Consider the following 17,916-nt stretch of genomic DNA (forward strand, 5'->3'; position numbering starts at 1 on the left):
AGTAGCCACACCTGTCACCATGGCCCCAGGGGGACTAGGCCTCCTCCCCTCAGAGGGGAAGAGAGGCAAGGATGATCCACCCTCTAGCCACACTGGTATAGGGTGGGGCTGTCTCTCTTGCCTCCTACGGGGGCGGGGGGGGGGGGCAGCAGACTGCACCCCCACTCTGGGGCTAAGACCTGGGATCCTAGGATATTTCCTGTCTCAGCTGGGTGCCCACATTCCCCACGTCCTCCCAACATGGGATGTATCCTCCTCGGCCCTGACTAGGCCCAGGCTCCCCACTTCCTGGCCCATGGTCCACGCCCAGTGGGCAGCACGCCACAGGGCGGGCTTGAGGCCCACCCTACCCACCGCACTTCTGCCCCCCGCACCCTACCCTCAGGCTCCAGGAGCCGCCTGCTGCTTCTGCTTCCTCTAGCTTCCTCCCTGTTCAGGTCTGAGAATCCTGAGACTTTAGAGGCCCCTGGTTGTACCCTGAGTATTTTTTTTTATAAATACCAGGGTCCTACCCCTATCCTGGGGGATCTGTTGATATGGGTGGGAGCCTGGAGCACTGTGGATTTTACAAAGCTCCCCAAGTGGTTCCCCAGGCAGCCATGGTTCAGAAACACCAATCCGATCTTTCATCCTTGTCCCTATGCCCTTGGACAAGCAAGGGGGAAAAGACTTGCTAAGAGTCACGAAGCAGCTGAGGGTCAGAGCTCGGAACCTAGGGCTCCCGACCTCTGGAACGCAGGGCTCCCGACCTTCTTCGTGCCAGGCTGCGCGACACGGCTCTTCCCTTACCTGACTGAATTCTCAGCACATCACTGTCCCCATTATACCGTGGAGGAAATTGACGCACAGGGAGGGGACGCACGCAGCTGGAAGGTGGGGAGCTAAGATGTGAACCAGGTGGCGTAGCTCCTGAACCCTCATTTCCTGAACCCATGTACCACAGGGTTCTGTGCTACGCCACATGTCTGCACCATAATGAGCAAAAGCAAGCATGGTCGTTAAGAGCAGACCCTGGTCTGGAAACAGATCGCCAGGGTTCGAATCCAGGCTCTGCTACCTACTAGCCGTGTGATCCTGGGTACGTTACTTCACCTCTCCGTGCCTCTTTATCTGTAAAATGGGGATAATAGATTATACTTCATAAGGTTATTGTGAGAAATTAAATGAATTAATATCTGAGAAGAGTTTAGAATAGTTCCTAGTGAATAGTAAACCCTACGTAAATGATGGTTAAATAATATTTATAATCGTATAATATTTATTATTATAATTGTTAAATAAATATGTTTGTAATACCATCTAATCCTTATAATATCTTTAAAAAGTAGGACTTAGTTTCATTTTACAGGGAAAGCAATAGAGGCCAGAGAATGGCTCAGAGACCGTTAACCGCAGAAGTGGGATCAGAACCCGCTTCTTGTGATCTCCGGCCCCTTTCTTTCCGGGCCACTTCCTCTCCCCCCTCACTGGTACCTGCTTGGCCCATTATGACTAACATGTTTGTGTCATGCACAGTAGATAAGTCAGCCAGGATATTCACCGGTCCCTTCCTATTTCCCTTCCTGTGTCTGATCGGGGACAGCCTTATACCCTGGGTGACGACAGGGACTGGTACCCGCGAAATGTCCTGAGCACCGAGACCCTGTAGCTTGGCTGTCCTCCCAAGGGAAGGTCCTACCGATCTGCAGTCTCATACCTGGCCTTGCCTGCTGGGCATCTCACGGCCTCTTAGCCTCTCTGGGTCTCCAGGCCCTTAGGGACAAACCAGATGTAAATCCACACTCGGGGCTGTTGCGGAAGTGAAGCAGGATGATTTGGTAAAGGGCCTTGTTGGGGCCAGCACACAGTGCGTGTCCAGGCAGTGCCCGTTCCTTCTATCAGGGAGTAGTCCCTGGGAGGGCTTGTTGGAACTCAAACCCAGGAAGTTTAGGAAAAGTGAAATTTGACAGCTCCTCTTGCCCATGTTGATTGCTGAGAGCCAGGACGCTGAGGGCCTGGGAAAAAAGGAAGCCCCACCTTTACCCAGAGGGGGCTCTGCCTGGTTTCCTGGGCCCCCCATGAGGAGCTGGGCAGAGGCGGCCCTGCCCTGGCCCCCCGAGCATAGGGTGGGCCAGCCAGGGCTCTGGGCTCCAGAACATTCGTTCTGTGACCAGGAAGTGGAGCTGGACCAGGTTCTCCTCCCAGCCACTCCAGCTCTGGAGTTATTCCTGAAGCATGCTGAGGGTGGGGATCTCAGCCTCTCCCAAGTCCCCCGAGGAGCCGGCCTGTATCCTCCCTGCTGCTGGTCAGCGGTGCCAGTCCCGGCTGTGCCCAAGTCACTAGGAACGCACCCTGAAAATGCAGATTCCATGCACTTTCCCAGGACAGTTGTCCAGTCGTGATGGACTCAGGAATCTGTACCCCTAAGAAGTTCCTCTGACCCCCTGGCGCACTCCAGGCTGCTCTGCATCCAGCCTCTGAGGACATCCCTCCCCGGCTGCCTACCAAGAGTGTCAGGGCTGTCATAAGAGTGAGCCCCCAGCCCCCTGCCTGTTGGGGGACACATCTAAACTGGCCCTCCTGATGTATTGCAGCCTCGGGATAGAGTGTACCCCACGCCAGCAGGCTGGCTAGAGGTGGGCATAAGATTTGCCCTGTGTAATCTGTCGGGCTCCTTAAGAAACACTAGTCAAGTGCCCCAACGGAACTGATGTGCACCCACCAGGGTGGGCTCTGTCTGCCAGAGGCCCTGGAGAGGGTCTCTTGCCATCAGGCTCCTCTCTCTATGCCTCAAGCATATCACTCGCCACGCTCGTCTTTCGCTTTCTTTTTGTCCTTCAAATACTTCAAGCTTACCCCTTCCTCAAGTCTTTGCCCCTGCCGTTAGCGTGGCCTGGAACGCTGTTCCCTCAGATCTTCACTTAGCTGGCTTTTTCTAGTCTCAGCTCAAATGTCACCTGCTCAGGCCAGCCTTCCCAGCACCCCACCCCACTGCCTGCCGCAGAGTGCCCTGCGTTAGCTGGCCTCGGCACCTGTGTGGCTCTTCACGTAACCAGAGGACGGTACCGTTTTCAGTTTCACCTCCTGCCCCACATAATATCAGCTCCCTGGTGTGGGGGCCTCATCGGTGGGACTTCTGTACCTGACACGTGGTGGGCGCCAGGTGAACACTTGTGGGCTGAACGAATGAACGAGCATCACGCCAGTACGCGCGCCCTGTGCATCAGTGCCAAGAGCGTGGCGTTGCAGGTCTGCACGCTTCCAAACCCCAGCTCTGGCCCATGCCCGTGCGCCTCTCTGAGTCTCGGTTTCCTCGTCTGGGAGACGGCCGTGCTAGTGCCCAGAGGCAGTTATCCTGGAGTTGGAGGTGGTGCGTGTGAGGCCCCTGGGGCACAGCGAGCGGGCAGGAGAGGCCGATGTTTACTATTACATGGACGAGCAGAAAGGCAGGCCTGCGACGTCGGTGGCCCCAACAGAACCCGCCAATCTGTGGTTTGTTAATTCGGCAGATGTTCATGCAGCACTTGGCTGTGCCAAACACTGCTCAGGGGGACTGGGGGTTCAGCAGGAGCAAACTCAAGTCCCTGCCCTCCTGGAGCTCACATTCTTGGGGGCTGCAGACAACGAGCGAGATAAATTAGTAAAATGTAGAGTCTTCTCAATCCTAGGGAGTGCTAAGGAGAAAAGCTAAAGCAAGGATGGGGGTTAGGATAGATTGCAGGGGAGGCACATGGGGGGTGGGGGGCAGCTTCCAAAGGATTTGAGGAGCAGGTTTCTTGCTGGTGGCCGACTCCAGCACCCCGACTCTAAGGACGACATTTGGGAGCAGTCCTGGACCTTCGGGCCCTAGCCCTGATTTTGTACTTTATGAGAATGAGACAGCCAGGCTGGATCGAACGCCCTTCTTTCCATCCCCCAGAGACCTCCTCCAACTCGCTCAACGTGGGGGCCTATGTCTTCATTGGCGTGGGGGCCGTCACCATGCTCATGGGCTTCCTGGGCTGCATCGGCGCCGTGAACGAGGTCCGCTGCCTACTGGGACTGGTGAGTGGGCCCCTCCAGCATTACCCGCCCAGCTCCTCGAGCCCTGCCGTGGCCCAGGCAGGGTGGGGAGCATCGGAAATGAGTGGGGGCCGGTGGGGGACGCCTAGCTAACTCTGCCCACTCTGTGTCCCCAGTACTTTGTCTTCCTCCTCCTGATCCTCATCAGCCAGGTCACTGTTGGTGTCCTCTTCTACTTCAACATGGACAAGGTAAGCATTCTTTCTCCGCACCCTCCACCCGTGCTGGGCCGGCCATGCGGGGGGATTGGCCTGGGGGTGGGAGAGAGACAAGTCTTGCTGTCACAGATAAACCCTTGTTTGTCACAGACAAATCCAATAGGTGCCAGGGCAGTCTCCCTGTGATTGAATGGTGAACCATTAGACCAGAAGTCACTGTTTGTGGGCGGAGTCACTGCAGGGGGACCCCACTCTACCCCTCCCCTTTCTAGCTGTGTGGCTGCCATGCACAAGCTGTTTGCCTCTCTGTGCCTGTGTAACCTTCTGCCAGCTGGGGACAATAATAACCTTTAACTCTCCAGGTTGTCATGAGGGTTCAGTGAGGTTATGTTAATAAGACTGTGTAACACTTGGCACAGTAAGGCCTCAATATATGTTGTTCTTGTTATTATTAAGGAACCTTAGCAAGCACTAAATCCATGCCGCCCATTCACAGATGAGGACATTAGCTCCATGTCAGAGGCAAAGCGCTCAGCTTTGAGGAATAGAAAATCAGACCTACTGGGGCTTAAAAATCTAAGGATACTTCTTGTAGACGTAGCCAGAAATCGAGTTTGGAAGCTCAGAGACCCTGGTTCTGGCTGCCTATTCAGCATCCTCATCGTGATGGCTTGTCTACATGCTACTCGCCTCATAGTCCCAAGATGGTTGCCACAGCGCCATCTTGTGCTGCTGTGGCCAGAAGAAGGGCAATGGGCAATGCCAGCCATGGCCATGTCTTTTGTCAGAAAAGCAAGATCCCTACAAATTTATCTCAGACTGGTTTGCAGAGGCCCCCTTGGCTTTAAGAGAAGCTGAGAAAGTGAGTACCTGGTTTTCAGACTCTAAGTACAGAGACACAAATGAGGAAGGACCCGGAAACGGCTGCTGGGTGAGCCAGTTGGTTGTGACTATCACAGGTATTTATGGAACACCTACTGTGTGCGCACGGTATCTTCTAGAAGCTTTACACACATCGCCTCATCCTCATAACAGCTCTGCACGGGAAGCGTTATGTTCTCAGACAGGGAAGAGTATGCTCAGAGAAATGAATAACGAAACAACACCAGTCACAGTAACTACAACCCCCACCATTCCCGCATCGGCTCGGCACACACCATGTCCTGGGCGCGGTGTTTGCCACTTTACATTCACCCTTTCATTGATCCTCGCTACATTCCCTCAAGGTAATCTGAGAACCCTCGTCCAATAGGTGAGGGGAGAGGGCACCCAGCAGGTCAGTGGCCGGGCCAGGTGAGATCCAGGCTCCCTGGAGCCAGTGGGAGTTCATCTGTGGCCCGGCTGAGCCTGGGGGGCCTGCCTTCCTCCAGTGCTGTAGTTCTCGTTCACAGAATTGGGGGGCAGAGCCGGTACCAGGCGGGCTCCTGCATTTTACCATTTAAAGGTCAAGTTGCCTCAGATCCCTCTTAGAAGGAAGCTGAGAAAGCATTACGCTGTCGACAACTAGCGCTTAATAGAACTTAGGACAGCCTGGTACTAAATGCTGTGTACAAACTGCATTTGCTATTTGGTCCTCACAACGATGCTATGAGATGTGGAAGCTGAGGCACAGAGAGGTTAAGCAACTGGCCAAAGGTCACACGATAAGTGGCAGAAGCAGAATCTGAACCCCCGCAGCCTTCTGGGTTTGTGCTAGTGAAATTTTCACTGTGGTGGTTCCTACCTGAGTCTGAATTACTTATTTGTAATCCACACTCAGCCTGCTTCCCAGGAGAATTGGAGCTGACTTCCAACATAGGCACAGGGCAGTTAAAATCAAAATGAGAGCAATTAGAATGCACACTGAGAAAAAAGAAGAACATTTTTCCTGAAGCCAGGGTATGAGATTTTCATGTAGCTGAGGGCTGTCTTAAACACGGAACTTCCTAGCAGCCAAGGCAAAAAGGGAAATATGATTTCAATAGATGAAAGGATGCTTGCTTGGCTACCAGACAGGAAGCAAATGTTTAGATTGGAGAAACTCCTTTCCCAGGGAAAGGTTGCAGGATCAGGTTTTCATTTCTGCCCTACAGGGGCCTCTCTGGGATCTAGGCAGTGACACATTATAATTAGGGTGGATAAGAGCTGGGCACCAGTGAGTTGGGTCCTATGACTCAGAAGCTGGTCAACTCTGCAGAAGTCTCGGGCAGTCCACCTTTTCACCCCTTGCATATCTCCCCATCTCACAATAATACAGATGGCACCCATATGTGGAAGCCAACCACACGCCAGGAGCTGACTTAGTAACTTGACACACAGTTCAGTTGTACAAGCAGTTTTCACTTTAAGAAACTGAGGCCCAGAAAAGCAAAGTGACTTTTTGGCCACAGTCACACACGGCTCAGAGGCCTCAAAGTGGAGGTTTCCATCCTGGTCCCTCTGACCCAAGGCCCATGCCTCTCTCTACACCATGCCGCCTCCCCACGGGCTGGTGTAACATCTGCTGATGACCAGGAGCTTCAGAGGTGCCCGCGGCCCCAGAGCAGGGCTCGTGTGGGGAATCGGCTCTCTTGCTTCCAGTCTGGACTCTGTCCCTCATGCCCGCTCTCCCCCCTCCGCCTTCCGCACCACCCCGAGGCTCCACACCTCATGGCCCCTGGTCCCAGCCTGCCTCACCTTGGCCCGCCTCCCCTTCTGGAAGTCCAGGGGAAATTTTCTGGTTTTGCTGAGGAAGCTCTGGCGCCAGTCTATCATCCGAGTTGGAATGAATGATTTATTTTTTCTTTCCCAGCACATTGTAAATCCTGGTAGGAGACTAAACATGCCCTTGATGATGTTTATTCCTGCAGATGAGGCCCAGCTGGGGAGGTGGGACTTGTGTGAGCCTGAGAGGAAGAGGCCTTTTGAAGGTGGTGGGCCCAATCTTCTCTCACTCTCCGGGCCTCCTGGGCAGGTGGGAAGGATGGAGCCGCTGGGATCCTCCTGAAGCGGTCTCCAGGCTACCATCTGTCCTTCCTGCCTCTCATACCCGGCAGCCACTGTTCCCAGCAACAGGGGGAGGCTGGGGCCTTGGGCGAGGCGCATGGCCTCTCGAGCCTTGGGTTCCTCAATTAGAAATCAAGGAGAATGAACCCGCCTGGCCTCCACCCCACCCATGAGCACTTATAAAATATAGAGTGGTGACCAAGGGCCTGGACCCCAGAACCCGACCGCCCATGTTGGAACCCCTGTGCTGAGACCCTCAGCAGTTTACTCAGCCTCTCTGGGCCTCCGTTGCCTCTTTTTGTCAAATGTCAATAACCATACAGGTCCACTGTCCTTCATCTGCAATTCTGAAACCCAAAAGTACTTTGAACACCCCGAAAAAACCATTTTCAACTCATTCGGTTGCAAAATGGAACCCGAACAGAAGCGAGGCTGTTTATGGCCTTGATGTACCCCATGCAGATGTCCCTTGGGAAATGCGAATGGGAGAGGTTTCGGGTTATAACACACACCCCAGTCCCCTTCTTAGATCAAAGCATTTCTCAGAGCCACAGCGCATTGGCCCCCAGGGCTGCCTTACAGTGCTGTGGTGAGGCTTAAGAGCATGGACATATGGGAAGGGCCTAGCGTGCTGGCCCGGAGCAGATGTTTGCTGGCATCACTGCAAGTGTTATTGTTATTGTCACCATTATTAACTTCTTTAATGCCTCATAAGGGCTCAATAAATGGCAGCTGTTCCTGTTGTCAGTATTAATATTAGTATTAGCAAGGGCTAGCATGGGAACCAGGAAGTGTGAGGGTACCATTTCTCTGGCTGCTTCCTTATCTGACTGTTGATCTAGCCTCCAGGTAGGGGTCAAAGGGCAGGTCTGGGATTCAGGGGCCCTGTGTTCTAGGGTGGGCTCTGCCACCAGTTGCCACGTGGCTTTAAACAAGTTACTCAGCTTCTCTGAGCCTCCAGTAACTTCTTGGGCCATGCCGAGGTCTGATACTCTGGATTCTGACTTGTTCTTTGCAGGCAGTGGAGGATAGGAGGTGGCCGGGAGGAAGGAAGGGAGCTGATACTGCTTCCTATGATATGCGGGGCATGGGGCTTGCTGCACTCATGCAGGCCACACTGCCAACCCTCCCCGAAGCCTGCCCAGGCGAGGTCACTGATGCTGCAAGAGGTTGTATCAGGGATTTGAGCAGAAGGCCTAAGCGCTGAGAGCTTGGAGGGGAAGGGGTTCACATGGCCCGGCTGGGAGCCGGGGTGGCGGGGGTGGCAACAGTGGGTGGGCTGGCTGCTGTGTTCTCCCCAGAGAGGGTGGTCTGGAGAATGTGACTCCCTTTCTGCTCCTTCCCTCTCCCACCTGAGAGGCCCAGAATAGGCATGGTGCAGGTGCCCTGAGATACAGGTGTGAAGCCGGTTCCTCCAGGACAGTGCAGTCCTGTGAGATGTCTGCTCACTCAGATGGGAACCTCCTGACCCACTGACTTTGGGGCAGCCGGAGCCAGGACAGGGAGAGGTGACCTTTCTCTTCCCTTTTGAGAAGGGGGAAGAAGGCATCCAGGTTATTCTGGAAAAGGATCTTGGGGAGATATAGGATGGAGACTCGTAAGCACCTGCTGGGGGCTGGGCTGCCTGTGGGGCTCCAGTACAGGCCTTGGCCTCAGCAACTTACGGGGTGGGGTGGGGGGACATAATCCGCCTCCTGCAGGACTCTGGGGTAGCTGGTTATGTGGATTGCAGCTGGACTTTCAGGAAAGACTTGGTTGGTCACTAATGGTAAACATGCCACCCCCTCCACATTCACCACTGCAAAGGGTCCTCATTTCCTATCAGGACACCAGAATTAGGCCTCAGAGCATTCGGCAACATGGCCCGTGGGAACCCTGAGGAGAGAACAGGCAAATGCGGTCCATTACTTTGCATTTGGGGCACCTCATTCTAAGGGGACTTGGCATATTGAAGAGTATGGAAGAGGTCTGGACACCATCTCAAGGAGCAGTCAAAGGGGCCTAGGAACGTCCTTCTCTGGAGAGGAGGGGGTAAAGGGAGACCTGGTCTCACCTATCTGCATAATCTCTGTCCTGGGAGAGAGCATTTTGATTCGCTCTGTAGGATCCCAGTTGGGACTTGGTGGGGAGAGGGAGGCTGAGAACTAACACTAATGAGTGGAAGTCATTTGGGCGCAACTTAAAATGAATTGCTTGTGTCAAGAATCTCCTCCTCCCCAATCCTGTAATGTGTGATTTTGTGAGGTACTGAGTTCCCCATCACAGGGAGCATTCAAGCAGAACCTGGAAAAGTATGGGAAGGATTCTCACATTTGGATGACATGCCGGACTCTTCTAATTCTACCTCTCAGTGAAAAGTTACCGTACAAGGTGCAATGAAAGCCCAGCATTGGTGGGTGGATAGGAAAGCCGCCCTAGAGGATGGCAGGATCTCGGGAGAGCTGGAGACAGTGGGTGGCTCGTTGTGGTTGAGATCTCGGGGTTCCGTAGCCGCATGTGTCAGGGTAACAGCCATACCTCTGCTGCTTGCTATCCGTGTGATCTTGGGAAGTTGTACTGATTCTCTTCTGGAAAATAGGGAGGATGGTAGTAGATAGGACCAGGGCTGGCTTCCTAGGCATGTGACCTGAGTAGTCACACAGGGTCCCACGCTGAGAAGCGTCCTGTGCTTGGTGTGATGTTCTGCTGCGGCTATCTTGAAATTCTTAATCATTTTTAAAGAAGGACCCTACATTTTCATTTTGCCCTGGGGCAAGTCATGCAGCTGGTCCTGTTTGAGACACTTGGTCGCCTGTGACAGTAACTGGAGGTAGCCGGGTTGGTTGCAGGCTCAGCTGGATCCAGGTTTCCAAAGGCTCTGCTCCTCTTCATCCTTGGCCCCACTTTCCTCCATTGGTTCCTTTCCTAGGCAGTCTGTCCCCAAGGTGGCCACCAGCAGCTCAGTCCCTCTTCCCACCAGGTTAGTGGAAAGAAAGGGCTTGAGTATGTGACCTTGGAACACTTATTCATCTCTGAACCACCTGCCATGTCCAGGGTGTGGAAGGCGTTAAATGGCAGCCTGGGTCTTTGCCTGCACATGGCAGTGAGCGGGCAAGGCTTCCAGACTCATGGAGGGATTGAGAGGTGCTGATACCCAAGGAAATGAACTGTTATTGCAAGAAGAAGGGAGAACAGGTGCAGGGCGGTCAGAAACCACAGAGGTGGCCTCCGCAGGGAAGCAGCGAGATGGTATCATCTCACCCTTCCTGCTCCTCCTCGTCTCCAGAAGGGCCTGGTTGCCAGGGTGACCTCCTCAGGCACCCGACACAGCCTCCTGAGCATTAGGATCCCACAGCATCTGCTCCAAGCAGTCATGGTCCCCGTGGCCCAGCTATATCCTTCAGCTGTATTCTGGGCTGGAGGATGATATGGTATTGCCATGGAAACCACCCAGCCTCAGTGGAAAGCCCGCAGTTTCCATCACCTCGTTTCGGGAGGGCCTGAAACAGGGAAGTTTGGGCTTCTGTGGCAACTACCCTGGGGTATAAATAGAGCCTAGGGCGGCAGGGGAGGGCCAGTGAGAAGGATGTGGAAGAGATGGCTCTTTAAGCAAATGCCTCTGGGGAACTCCCCCTTCTCCACACCTTAGAGATCGCTGGGTAGCAGAGGTGGAGCAGAGATGGTCGGGGCAGAAAGGTCCACGATCTGCAGGTGAACAGCCCTAGCCGTGTGACCTGGGCAAACCACCTGGCTCCTCTGGGTCCGTCTTAGAAGTGGTTATACCTACTTCAAGATATAGCCGTGTGGTGTAAATGCCAGTAGGGCTGAATGGGTAAAAGCTTGGGATCTGGAATTTGACAAGCCTGAGTCCAAACGTCTGCCCTTCCACTTGTTGCCTACGTGACCTCAGGCGACTTAATGAATGCCTCTGAGCCTCATTTTCTGTATCTTTAAAATGAGGGAACGAGGTCAATACCTAGGCCACAGGTCTGCTCTGAGGATTAAAGTGCGATGATGGCCTTGAGAGTGCTTAGCACAGCACTGGTACAGAACGAGCACTGGATAAAAGTTAGCCACTATTGTTGTTGTGATCGGTTACTGACAGGAAAGCTTTGTAAACTGCCGGTTTCTGTGTGGCTAAAACAAAAAGCAACGCGCTAAGAGCTTAATCGAGAAGGAGAGGAAGAGCAGAGCAAGATCCCGGGGGGCTGGTTTCCCCAGGTTAGTGAAGCGAGATGCCAGGAGCCGGGGCTGCAGGTCCATCCGGAGGATGTGGGTTCTCTAAGCACAGCACTTGCGGGCCGCCTGTGAGGAGCAGCCGGAAGCCCCGTGCACAGGGTTGCAAGCCAGGCTCTGAAACCCCCTGCCTGGAAACAGCTGTCCCTTCTCCCCGTTCCCCCTTATCATGAACCGAGGGGCAGACGTGTAGCTGTCCCTCGGTGCCCCTGCCTCTCTCAGGCCCCTCGCCCTGGGGTTGCACAGTGACAGACAGCAGGTGACCGTGACTAGCCTGTCCATGCTTGTGTGCTGAGAGACCCCTGGGCAAGGCTCTCGGGAGAGGCGAGGGGGCGGCCATGCCTGGCTGGCTTTGCGGGCCCTCCTCCCACATGGGGCGGTTCTTGCTGTACAGGGAAGCCCTGTCCTCAGCTCTCCGGGCTGGTTTCAGGTTTGCCTCTCTTTGCACAGCTGACTTGTTCCTGAAAAGCTGCTGTAGTGAGATCCTCTGTTCTGGGGCCCCATGAGAGCCCTGTGGGGCTGAATCCTTTGGATTCCTGCACCCCTCGTTTGCCATATCTGCAAATCAGTGTTTTCTCTGGGGTTAGTGAGTTTCTCTCTTCCTCAGTGAAAGCCTCTGAATTCCTGAGCATGGTGGGGAGCAGCGCAGTCAGGATGTACATTTTGTGGAGCCCTGGGGCAGTTGCGAGGGTTGACTAGGACAGTGAATGAAGGCCGCCCTGCCGTGTGGCACATGGCGGTGGTTATGTACACGTTCCTTATTCATGGACACGGCACACCTACCCAGGCCAGACCTCACCAGGTACAGTCCCTTCTCCCATGGAGCTGACGTTCCCGCGGGAGCAGAGATAATAAATCCTGAAGACAAATGAGTGTGTAATGACAACGCTATTAATAAAGTAGTGTGCTTACCTTTTCAGGATAAGAAGGGCCTAGGGAAGGGATGGTATTCTGTAGGGTGGTCCAGGAAGGCCTTTCCGAGGAAGTGACATTTGAGCAGAGCCCTAAAGGAAGCAGAGGAGTGGGCCAGGTTTGTATTTGGGGGAAGAGGGGTCCAGGGAGAGGTAACAGCAAGTGCAAAGGGCCCTGAGGCAGGAGAGTGCCTGGCACGGACAGCAAGGAGACCTACGTAACCAAAGCAGAGGAAGCAAGAACAGAGGAGATGAGGCCTGGGAAGAGCAGGGGCCAACTGATGCAGGGCCTCGGGAGCCGTTGGGAAGACACCGGCTTTTTTCCTGAGAGTGGTGGGAAGGCGGCGGAGGTTTTCAGCAGTGACATGGAAAAGTTAACATTTAAATGGTTGTGCGGCTGCTGAGTGCCAGATGGACCGTAGGACAGGAGTGGTCGGCCCTGACTGCACTGGGCTTAGCGTGCTGACCAGCAGGAAGTGCCAGGAAAGCGATTGAGTGGGTGACGAAGTGCTTTCGCACGGTGAGCATGTCCCCGGGTTTGGGGGTGAGGGTGGGGAGAGGCAGTCTAAGCGGATATGAGCAGGGGCGGAGCACATGTTTCATGAAATCCGGCCTTGGTCCTTGCTCTCCCCGCTGCAGGTGAAGCAGGAAATAGGCAGCATCATGACCAAGCTCATCCAGAACTACAAGGACGGTCAGGAGGACAAGCTGCAGGAGGCCTGGGACTACGTGCAGGCCCAGGTAAGGGGGGCGGTGGGGCGCGTGTCTGCATGTCTGCGTCTGGGCGTCTGTGTGTCTGATGAGATCATGTTAGCAAGTTTGTATGTGAGTGCGTATCGATCCGATGGAAGTGGGGCCTCCTGAGCACCCCCCTACCTGGGACCCCAGCCACCACCACCACGGCTCCTCGCTCGGGGGCCCGGGGTGTCGGCGGCCGCCGCACGGCTCACAGCGCTCCCGTCTGTGGTGCGGCGGTGGCGGCGGCGGTTCTCCATCCTCTCATTTCAAGCCAGGCAGGCAAGTGCTGGGAGCTCCACCCTGGAGTGCGGAAACGGGACGCCGAGGCCGACGCAGGCCCGAGTGGAGGCTACCTCTGGGGAGGTCCCCATGGGAACCTTCTGGGGCAAAAGGAATGTTCCGTTCAAATCTCCATCCAGGTGGTGGTCATGCCAGTATGTGTACAAATATTCATCCAGCCGAAGCTGTACAGTTCAGTGTATATATATTTCCCGCAATTAAAATGGGAGCGCCAGAGACCGACTGACTGACTGACAACATAACTGAACGACAGTCAGACTGACTGACTGCCTCAATGACTCACTGACTGACTCACTGACTGAATGAATAAATTAATGATTGAATGAGCAAATGAATGAATGAATGAATGAGTTCCCAACCTGCCTTGATGGTGAACCAGTCATCACACGCACAACTTTGACCTCAGTGATCAGGTCTTGGCTGCCCCCTCTTTGTGGTCTCAGATGCTATGTGCCCTGGTCCAGGACCCGCTCCCTCTGGGCTGCAGACTCCTCCTCTCTCCTGTGGGGGGCACTGGACACAATAGTCTTTTAGGACTTGCTGGCACACCTGACAGGAGAGTTTGGAGCCTGGAGCTGTCCGGAAGACGTGGGCACACCCATTTTCTGAGCTGTGGACAGGGGAGGGTGATGTTTTCCGGCCTAAATGCCTCACAGATCTTTTTGGGTGAGGCCCAGACGAGGCCAGGTCAGAGGGCCTGTGTTGGCCAGAGAGGGCTCAGTGCACACAGGAAGACATCTCATCACACCTTTAGTTTGACTCACAATTCCTGAGACCCTTCACAGAGATTAGTGGGAGATGGATGTCCCAGGATGAACAAGTGCCACCTTTCAAGGAACCCGGGGGAGAGGTGGGTGCCTCGAGAGACGAGGAGCAGCCTACCGTGGGAGGTGGTTGTCTGGCTGGGGGTCTCCTGCAGCAGACAAGTCCTCTAGATGATTCTGATGTCTGTGAGAGGCTGTAAGTCAGGCTCCCGAGGGCTGGAATACTAACTCTGCCACTTCCTGAGCCTCGGTTTCCTCATCTATAAAATGGGGCTATTGATCCATACTCGTGTGAGATGAACTTTTAAAGCCAGCGACACTGAGGCAGCACTTATGATGTGACGATGGTTTTTGTTTTGTTTTGTTTTGTTTGTTTGTTTGCTTTTGCCATGCACACAGCCACCGAGACGCAGGGTGGGTGGTGGCTGAGGTCAGACCTTGGCGTGAGTCAGGGCAGGAGGCCCTGGAGAGGAGGGCTCTGCCTGGTGCAGCAAAAAGGCCACGGAGAGCTGCCTCATTTAGCTTGGGCGTGGGAGGGCCTATGAGTGCCCCTCTGAGGTGCCAGCCTTTCTGCCAGAGAGGAGGCAGCCATGCAGCTGCAACATAAAAAATACAACAGGGAGCCTTGCTGGCCCCTCACCGTGCTTGGCACGCCCCCTGCTGGACACTGTGCTGCTTCTCAGGGACTCGCCACCCTGAGACTGAAAGAAAGCAGGCAGGGAACGGACCACGCGCTGGACCCCGAGGCGCGCAGCTCACCCAGGCAGCCCACTTCATTCTCCCAAGCACCCTAGCATAGCAGTTATTGTCGGACGAGGAAACGGGAGCTCAGAGAAGGGCTGCGGCTTGCCCATGCATAGAGCAGGACCAGGATTTGAAAGGAGCCCTTGCCTGACTCAGCCCCACCTTTCCGAGCTATTTCCAGAACAGGCCCAGCCCCGGAGACCCCAACCCTGTTGGGAACTCAAGCCAGATATGATCTGACACCTCTCAGGGTCCCCTTCCTGAGCCTCAAAGAGGCCCGTTTTAACACATGGAGCCCAGAAAGTTTTCTTCTCCTACAGAACTAGAGCATTTTCTCCTCTAAAAAGGCAGAACGGACCACGTCTCCCTTTTCACTCTGGCAACCAGGAAGCTCAGAGGCAAATCGCAATTCTAGCACGTGCTCAGCACCTAAGAGTGGAACTGGCTTTCCTGAGCAGGTGCCGTGCTATCCAAGACCTGTGCTGGGCGCTCTGCCTGCCTGGTCCTCTGTAGTCCTCAGAACAGCCCTGTGAGTTGGAAACCTGTTACCCCATTCAGCAGCTGAGGAAACTGAGGCCAGTACTTTGACCAAAGTTGAGCAGCTGGTAGGGGGCAGAGCTGGGATTTGAACCCGGTAGCCCGACTCCAGACCCCTCCTTGAGTGCCCCTCACCCATATTCTTTCAGCTCGACTTTCCTTCTGTCCTGCTTTATATTTTTGCTGGTCCTGATTTTTCCTTCTTACTGTTTAATAGTTTATGGTGTGTATTTCCTGAAAGTCCTTGTATCTCCTCGGTGAACCCTAAACCCAAATCCTGGCAGTTCGGCTGGGACCAGAGAGGTCCGGAAGTGGCGAATCTAAGCCCCACCTCTGCCGGGAGGACAGCCTGCCCGCGTAGGCAGTGGCCCTGATCGGCCCGTCCCCTCTTTGCCCAGGGGAAGTGCTGCGGCTGGGTCAGCTTCTACAACTGGACGGAGAACGCCGAGCTCATGAATCGCACCACCGTCACCTACCCCTGTTCTTGCGAGGACAAGCCGGATAATGACACCCTCCTCGTGCAAAAGGGTTTCTGCGAGGCCTACAGCGTCAACAAGACACAAAGCGGCAACAGCCCCGAGGACTGGCCCGTGTATCAGGAGGTATCTAGAGGGCTGCGGGGTCAGGGGTCAGGTTTGGGGACATCTGTGGTTCAGGTACTCGGGCCACCTAGGCTCGTCAGCTCCATCCTTCCTTTCGCTTAGCTGTTCCTGCCTTCGGTCCATTTGTTCCCTTGTCATTGGTACCTTCATCTATGCATTCGTTAATTTATCCATGCGAGGAACGCATGGAACACTGCAGGTCCCTCCCGGGGGTTCTGCCTGATGATGTCATGCAGGACGACATCGGCTGACATGGCTGTGTTTCTCCTCGCAGGGCTGCATGAAGAAGGTGCAGGTGTGGCTGCAGGAAAACCTGGGCATCATCCTGGGCTTGTGTGTGATCGTCGCTGTCGTCGAGGTCTGGGTCCCCTCCCCTGCGGCCCTCCCCATGCTCTGTCCTCCCAGATTGTCCCTGCTCTGCTGATCTGCTTGGGGAGGCCGAGGCCTGTCAGCTTCTAGAGGCCTTGCGGCAAGCCTCCCCGGCCCCTCTGCTGCCTGAGTCACAGGCTGGTCCTGAGGCTCTAGCTGAAGATCCATTTAGTCCCGATCAAACCCTGTGTGTCGACCTGGACAGCAGAATACTGCTCTGGGGTCTCGGGGGGACCGGGCCGCCTCCTCTGACTCACGCCCTCTCTTCACAGCTCCTGGGGATGTTGCTTTCCATCTGCCTGTGCCGGCAAATCCACTCCGAAGACTACAGCAAGGTCCCCAAGTACTGAGACAGCTGCTGTCCCCTCCGCCCTGCCTGTCCCCCAACCTCAGGGGCCCCAGGGGGTCTCCCTGGCTCCCCCCTCTAGGCCCGCCTCCCACCTCACTGCCAAGACCCCTTGTCCGTCCTGTGCTGGCTGGAAGGTGGGGGGCTTTCTGGGGCTTGGACCCCTTTTCCTACCTTCTTGCCTCCAGCCTTGAGCCCGGCTGTTCTTTGACTCCTCAGCTCACTGCCTGCTGAGGTTCTCTGAGCAACTCAGAGAAGACACTCCCCATAGCATGTCTGCATAGGTGGGCTGGGTTTCTCCTTGCCTTGGGGGTTGTATATATTGTATGTGGGAAAGTGTATTAAAAATTAGGGGGTGGGGATAAGGCACCCTGGGCTGTCAGGGGGCTGCCCACTGCATGGGTCAGCTTTTTTTTCCACTATAATGCATATATCTTTGGTTTTCACATTTCTGTTAACGGTTGTAGGAGAGGGTGGGCTTTACCTGATGTTAGGGGCGGCACCCCTCTCCCAGGCCCTGACCCAGCCCTACCCAGGCAGCTCAGATCTGCCCAGGCTGTGAAGTAGGGGTAGAGCCTAGTGAGCTAGGTCGAGCGTGGTCTGGACTGCTTAGGGAACCAGAGGGGCAGGTCCTCAGGCTGTGCCCCAGAGCGGGGTCTGCAGTCACTAAGACCCTGAGCTGTTCAGGGAATGGGGGGGGGGGAGGATGCTTTCTCCTGTCTTCTGCCCCCTGGGGAGAGGGTGGGTGAGGCTGTGCCTTATAGGGGAGTGGGAGGGGCTCCGTGCACAGTTCTGTGAGCATACCTGAGATTTGAAGAACGAGTAATAAAGAGGATTTGTAACAAACTAGTCTGACTTGGTGGAGATGCTGCCTCCCAGGACAGGGGGTGATCAGAGAGGGGAGAGAAAGTGTGAGGGAAGTGGCCGGTCTGTGGGGAAGAATGGTGAAAGCCTCACTGCTGTCCCCAGGGCAGGGGCCCCATCTCGGCTTCTCCGGTCCTCTCTTCAGAATGATACCCAAGGACCACGAGGCCTGTCTCTGGTCCATCTGCCTGGCCGCCACCATGGCTGGAGTTTGATTTACATTTTGAAACAGGTGTGTGGATTGTACCTCTAGGTTCCTACCTCTGAAACTGGGTACAGGTACCCCCGGAAGGTACATAGAAGTAGGCTGGTGCTAGGGGCAGTGTGAGGGGGAGTGAGTGAAGCCATGGGGTAAACTTGGCC

The 17,916-nt window shown here is 54.9% G+C and overlaps 1 protein-coding gene across 2 annotated transcripts in view; it reads left to right on the top strand.

Moving 5' to 3' along the window:
• The window catches only part of CD82 (CD82 molecule), a 49,593-nt gene extending 32,058 nt beyond the window's left edge, over positions 1-17,535 (top strand). For both annotated transcript variants that reach the window (XM_016146828.2, XM_016146829.2), the window contains 6 exons: positions 3,899-4,023; positions 4,158-4,232; positions 12,929-13,030; positions 15,771-15,974; positions 16,249-16,332; positions 16,616-17,535. In XM_016146828.2, coding sequence (XP_016002314.2) covers positions 3,899-4,023; positions 4,158-4,232; positions 12,929-13,030; positions 15,771-15,974; positions 16,249-16,332; positions 16,616-16,693 — 668 coding nt within the window. In that variant the 3' untranslated portion in view covers positions 16,694-17,535. The remainder of the gene's footprint in view (positions 1-3,898; positions 4,024-4,157; positions 4,233-12,928; positions 13,031-15,770; positions 15,975-16,248; positions 16,333-16,615) is intronic.
• Positions 17,536-17,916: the final 381 nt, after the last annotated feature.

This window comes from Rousettus aegyptiacus, unplaced genomic scaffold, assembly GCF_014176215.1.
Source record: "Rousettus aegyptiacus isolate mRouAeg1 unplaced genomic scaffold, mRouAeg1.p scaffold_m13_p_5, whole genome shotgun sequence".
Lineage (NCBI taxonomy): Eukaryota > Metazoa > Chordata > Mammalia > Chiroptera > Pteropodidae > Rousettus > Rousettus aegyptiacus.